Source organism: Morone saxatilis, unplaced genomic scaffold, assembly GCF_004916995.1.
Source record: "Morone saxatilis isolate NCDOM2014 unplaced genomic scaffold, NCSU_SB_2.0 Contig20, whole genome shotgun sequence".
Classification (NCBI taxonomy): Eukaryota; Metazoa; Chordata; class Actinopteri; family Moronidae; genus Morone; species Morone saxatilis.
Genome location: NW_023339763.1, coordinates 13,142,175 through 13,148,517, shown reverse-complemented (window position 1 = coordinate 13,148,517; position 6,343 = coordinate 13,142,175). Strand labels below are relative to the sequence as shown.

The following is a 6,343-nucleotide window of genomic DNA, read 5'->3' as shown; positions in this document are numbered from 1 at the left end:
GTGTGTGTGTGTGTCTACCTGCAGCAGAGCAGACTGCATGGTTGGGTTGTGTAGGCCTCCGAGCGCCGCAGGGGAGGCTGAGGGAGAGAAGCCTGGCACCCCAGGGAAGGACAGCAAGCTGGGGAACGCGCTCCCTCCTGGGCCCTGAAGTCCACTGCTCAACCTGTAACAGAATAACTACTGTCAGACTGTAAACAACGTTATCTTAATGATAATTCTATACTATTCCCCATCACTACTATTCCTACTGGCTTTTACAACAAAATGCTACTAACAGTGCTTACAGATATTGTTTTTGAATGCAGTGAAGTATTACTCTGATCAAGGAACATATTAGGTGACTATGGGACAATAACTATTGTTTCTGTTGTTCTTTAAAGGAACTGTTCAACATTTGGGGAAATACGCGTGACAGAAAGTGAGTTGAAAAGCTTGATGTCACTCTCGTATTTGTCCATTTAGAAACAGCTAGCCTGGCTCTGTCCAGCAGTAACATACCAACACCTGTAAAGCTCACTAATTAATAAGTTATATATTGTTTATTTAATATGCATTTAATTCCCCATGTATAAACATTAAAAGTAGAATTTGCTTCCTCATTTAATAGCTCTTGCAAGGATATCACCTGCCTCCAGTGCCTCAAGCGTCAATAAAAGTAAATGTCAATAAAAGGTGAGCCTTGTGCTTGCAACACTTCAACGACAAGATAACATGTCAAATATATGGCTGACAGTTATCACCATGTAGAGTTGAACTCTTTGAGACAACACAAAGCAAAGTCTAGGTCTGTTTCCACTTAGCACATAAAAACCAAAGTGGAAAATTGATAGACGTGATTTATGATGCCATGTTCAGGGAAATGGAAACAAATGTCAATTTCTAATTACCCTAGACCCAATTATTTATAAAATACTGTTCTTACTAGAAATAAAATAGAACATTTAAATTAAGTTGCTGCTATGGCCTTTTCATGTAGACGTACAGTAAATAATATTGGCAAATCAATATGAAATCATTAGGTTTATTAGAGTATCCATATGACATGGCTTCGTTATAATGGGCAGTCGAAATGTTAAGAGCTCACATACCCAGGCTGGAAGTTGGAGCTGAAAGCAGATGCAAAGCCTGGTAAAACTGGCGATGAAGATGGAACTCCAGCTGCGGCCGCTGCTGCCGCCGCTGCGGCTGCCTGCAGTGGTGCCACCGACGCTACTGACGATGGAGTGGCCCCTGGCAGACCCATGAATGAAGACAACACAGGGCTCCCAGCACCATGCCCTCCTGAAACTCCCAACCCTGGGAAGGCACCGGGGCTATGGCCTGGCTGAAGGCCTGAGAATATAGAGGAGGCAGAGGTGAGGCCCAGACCGAAAGGAGAGGCTGCACTGACGGCAGCGTTGGGAGCCAGGCCTTGGTAGATGGAGGTTTGTGGATGGTTAGAAATGTTGCTGGTGGGAGGCATGGCGGGCATGGATGCAGACATTGTGGAAGGAGGGAGAGAGGAAGAAAGGGAGGAAAAGGGGGACAGACCAGGATAATGAGAGGGTGCTGGGCTAGAGGACAGAGCTTGGAGGCCGGGGATTCCGACAGGACTAGAGAGAGAGACTTGAGGAGAACCTGAGGGGTGTGCCAGGGCGAAGGAACGTGCCAGAGCAGCCTGCGCAGAACCCGGCACCACCAGAGAGCTAACAGACGGTGTTCCAGAGCGGGAGGTGCCCTTAAAGGCAGAGGGCACAGGGCTGTTACTGCCACTGTTACAACCCCCAGTGTGTCGGTTCAGGACTCCAGCCGCAGCCATGGCGGCCTGAACCTGCGCAGAATGAACCGGGGAGGGTTTGGGACTGAGACCTGGGGTGGAACAGCTCGGAATAACTGGAGTGGATGATCCAGATGGGGTGTAACTTCGGATCACTGACCCAGGGGGGTTACCTGCTTGTGGGTGTATGCCAGGGTGGGTGTGTCCTGACTGGTGGTCTGTGGAAAAAACCTTCTGCTGAGTTGAGCCCATGGAGTTCGTCGTCTGACTTAAGGTGTCAGTGATGCCGCGGGAGGTAGCAGGGGTGCCTGGTCGAGAAACGACATGGAAGGGGGAAGAGGAGAAGCTACCCGGGACAGGAGTTCCACAAGGAGTGCCTGAAGGGGTGTGGGCTTTAATGACAGATGAGGGTGTAGGTGTAGCATGGCCACTGGGGGTGTGTGGACCTGCTTTGATCACAGAGGGGGATGGAGCGGGGGATGGAGAGGGGGCACTGGGGTTGTGAGAGGGCACCATGCCGGGGAAAACCGGTGTGATCGGGGTTGTGGGAGTCGGCTGAGCGGGAGAAGCGTGGGGTGGGACAGGGGTAGAAGGCGTGGACCCATGAGGAATAAGGAGGGGCCCGCTGTTGACTCCAGGTGTGGTGTTCTGCGGATTGCCTGGTTTGGCGTAACCTGGAGGCAGAAAAAGATCAGAGTTGGTGAAAAGGGTCATTTGAAATCATGACTACTATTAACTTATGTTTTAAATAGCACCAGTAGTTACATTGAATGATTCATGATTCATTCATTCATGATTGTTTTTTTCTGGTGAGTAGTGTTATTGTTTAATACAAATTTCATTCCAGGACACAGGCAGTACAGGTTAAAACCCAACAAACTATTGTAGAAGAGGCAAACCACTCACATCTAAAAAAAAAGGGAGAGGAGAGACACAGCAAGGAGAAATAGCCAGAGAGCATCCCTGCGTGCAACTTATTACTTTGTAAATTCCAACAATTTTCAAGATTGGAATATGTTTTCTTTTTACCTTTGGGGAAATGTTCAAGTACCTGTTTTGGGTTGATAACCTCAAATTAACTGTCATCGTACACTTTTCCCTTCTCAAGACTGCTTTGGACATTTGTCAATTTAATCAAACTTGAGGCATCTTTGTTCTTACGACCACATACAGCATCTCCCCAAAGGCCCTAAAAGATGTATTTCAACTGTGAAAACGGATGAGACAGTGCGTTCGAAAAATAAGTTATCTTAAGCGATGCATGTTAAATGCCAGCACATAGCATGATTGTAGAAAGAAAAAGATGAATCAATTAGTTTGAGGCTATTCCAAGTCCAGTCAATCAAAGTGCCGTCCTCACAATTCACCAAAACATACCTCTACAATGACTGACCAGAAAACAGAAGTACCAGCACATTGTATTGCAATACGATACAACAGCCTTGAAAAAAACACACGTTTTTGGCTGTATTTCACTAGAATTTTCCATTTTGTCTACTTCATCTACATATTCAAGAAGAAAATAGTAAAAATACTGTAATAAATCAAATATAACAGAAATGTGGTTGCATTGGATATAATGCAATTTAATATCTCAAGAATGATCACAGAATTGTTGAATCGACATCTCTCCAACTCCAACTACATGAAAGCGATCCAACACACAGCTGTTCTATTCGGGAGGGGTGTGTGTATGTTTCTGGTCACTCAGTGTACTCCAACTGAGGGAAGAAGCACATTCTTCACCTGATAAAGGCTTTAAGCTTGAGAAGTGCGAGTAAGCAGGTAGTTAGGCAGCAAGCTTCAAGAAGTATCTATTTGCTGTCACAAACACACACGTGCGCACACTCGAATCATACCTGCTACTTTGTGGGTGGAGCTGTAGGGGGGAGGGGGCACGTTGGCTGTTATAACCCCTCCCATAGAAACAAGGCCTGCGTTGTTGTACGCACCTGAGTAGCAGTTGCAAATATTACCACACACTCATACATGCACACAAACGTAAGAATCACCCCACCACTAACTATATCTCAACCAGTCCCAAACTGAAGTAAAAAACATGCTTGACTGTACCGACAACCAAAGTAGAATTATTCATTCCTCAATTGTCTATCTTTCATATGTGTTTTCTTTACATTGAAGTCATATGCAGTTGTATTACTGTAGAAGGCAGGGAAAGGTACTGTAAGGGTGAGTGTGTGTGGAAGTGGATTGTTTCTTACTTGGTGCGATGGTAGCATGGGGTCGACACGGTGGTATAGGGTAGGGCACAGGCCGATGAGGGTTGTAGGTTGAAGGAAACTTTCAAAAAACAAAGACATAAAACACACTGATCATCCAAATTTTGTCTATTTAGAATCTGTAATGTTTTTTTTTTATAGGCTAACTAACATGTTGAATTCATTGAGGGTGACACTGAACTGTGAGTGAAAACCTAAAAAGACAAATATGGAGGAAACACTCCTCTGTATGGTGATTTAAAACCCAAATGAGGTATTTCTGTGCAGCAATTGGTGCACCGGTTTTTTGTAATAGTCCTGACATATTCCAAGATGATTATGCTTATATAAAAATAGTGGAAGATTTTAATGAATACCAGAAGTCAAACATCTTTCAACACCTCATAAATCACCAGAACATTTGCATTATATATAAATAGCTGGAGTACAGTGTGTTTTTTCAAATGTCTTACATCTAAATATGAAGGTGTGTATGCATTTATTCTGCTTACGCCCTCTGCTGTACAGTCTTTACTCCACCTTGGTCATTAGCTTATATAACTTGACATGTAGGTTTTTTTCTTATCATGTCTAGGTAACGTAATTAGTCATGTGAGGCTTCATCACTCAGTCATGAGATTTCTCTGGGGCATCCTGGCACTATTGCAACATCCCAGTCAGTAATTCTCCATTCTAGTGCTTACAGGTTTGAATGGTCCAGTTATCCGAGAAGCAATTCCTTTCATCTCCAGATTGTTAGATGTGTCATCTTTCTTCTCGCCTTCCTTCTTTACTGGAGGGATTCCCTGTGATTTGAAAAATTCCACGGTCAGGCTTGTTTTGCGCAGATAAAAAAATCCAGAAAACCCTCTAGAGGGCTGAACACGTGCCACGTTTTTAGTTTTTTACTTTAATTAAAATGACAAGACAAAGAAATAAACTCAGTTCTCTACTTCAACCCAATTTAATTATTTCAACCAGTGAGAAATCACCAGCAATCTTCTTTAATAGTATTCAGATTTACACAATGTGTTTATACTAACTTTATACTATTCACTTTGTAAATTATAAAAAACGTAGTATATAGTATTCAAAGTGAAATATCAAACATTGTTTAGGGGAAGTCCCCTTTTGTATTTTGTCCACAGACAGTGCAGAAGATCAGATAAAATCTGAACTTAGTTCTGTTTACTAATATCCGAAGACATGGAGATGGAACAGGTTAAACTACAGGTACCTACATACCAAAGACATAGAGACCTGCACATACTTACAGGAAATGTGCCACTGACCAGGCTGGGTCTGCCTTTAGGGTATGGGTTTCCTGGTATTATACCACAGGAGGAGATCATGGCTACAGGAGCCTTGCAGCCAACCTTACACACCTAGTGAGACAGAAGTTGTATTATTCTAGAAATTGTGTGTGCTGCATGCATTAAAAGGTATTTAGCTCATATACCCATTATTATGGATGTCGAAGATAATGCATTAAAACATGCAGTCCCCAATTTTAAAAGCTTTACTCTACATTGCTTTTCTGTTTTCTTCAAATTGCATCAATTGCTTGCTTGACTCCACGAGGTCTTTTGATACAAAGACAAACACATAAGATTAGCAAGTAGTCTGTCTATAGTAAGCTAGGTAAAGGTGAACTTACCTGCTCCAGTATCCTGCGAGCACGCTTCTTCTCCGACAAGTGTATGCGAAACAGATCCTCCACAGGACGATAATTCTGAGCATCTGAAATATTCCTGTGTGGGAACAGAAATCCAATATTTAAAGACCAACCAGTTAATCTAACAGCTCCACAACTGACTGAACCAGTCTGAAACAGGCTCATATGATAATACAACATTTGACAAACATTGTTTTACATTTTCAAAATGTACTCACAAAGCTATTAGTTCCAGGACAATCAGTCTGTCCTTGGAGAAGGTGAAGCAATTCAGGATATTTGCAACTTTGGTTGTAGGGATTGCAACCATTTTCTAAGGGCAAAAGAAGGAGAGACATGTTTTATTAACACTATGAACATACACATGACAGGGAAAGGTGGCATTTTCTATCTATTTTTAGCTAAATATAAAGATACAAAAATATTTACAAATGCAAACCATGAACTTTAAAACAGGTGTTACTCACATGCTGCAGAGCTTTAACTGCTTTAATCTGTGGCTCTGCCCATGAGAAGTACTTCAGTATCTCCATCACCTGCAGATGTTCAACACAACGTTACAATTTGCAATGAGGGCTTAGGGTTAGGGTTACAAGTATTTTTATTTTTTTTTATATTTTTTTGGCCTTTGGATAGTAACAGGTTTAGATAGACAGGAAAGGGGGGTTATAGTTTTCTGTTGCTACTTTTAAG

General features: G+C 42.6%; 1 protein-coding gene across 1 annotated transcript in view; it reads right to left on the bottom strand.

Annotated features, from left to right (window-relative positions):
• Positions 1-6,343, bottom strand: part of proser1 (proline and serine rich 1) — an 8,512-nt gene that overhangs the window by 1,324 nt on the left and 845 nt on the right. Inside the window, exons 3-11 of the mRNA XM_035666255.1 lie at positions 6,118-6,186; positions 5,869-5,963; positions 5,633-5,726; positions 5,250-5,360; positions 4,680-4,781; positions 3,979-4,057; positions 3,616-3,708; positions 1,089-2,430; positions 19-163 (exon numbers count right to left, since the gene is read on the bottom strand). Of these exons, the coding sequence (XP_035522148.1) occupies positions 19-163; positions 1,089-2,430; positions 3,616-3,708; positions 3,979-4,057; positions 4,680-4,781; positions 5,250-5,360; positions 5,633-5,726; positions 5,869-5,963; positions 6,118-6,186 (2,130 nt within the window). The remainder of the gene's footprint in view (positions 1-18; positions 164-1,088; positions 2,431-3,615; positions 3,709-3,978; positions 4,058-4,679; positions 4,782-5,249; positions 5,361-5,632; positions 5,727-5,868; positions 5,964-6,117; positions 6,187-6,343) is intronic.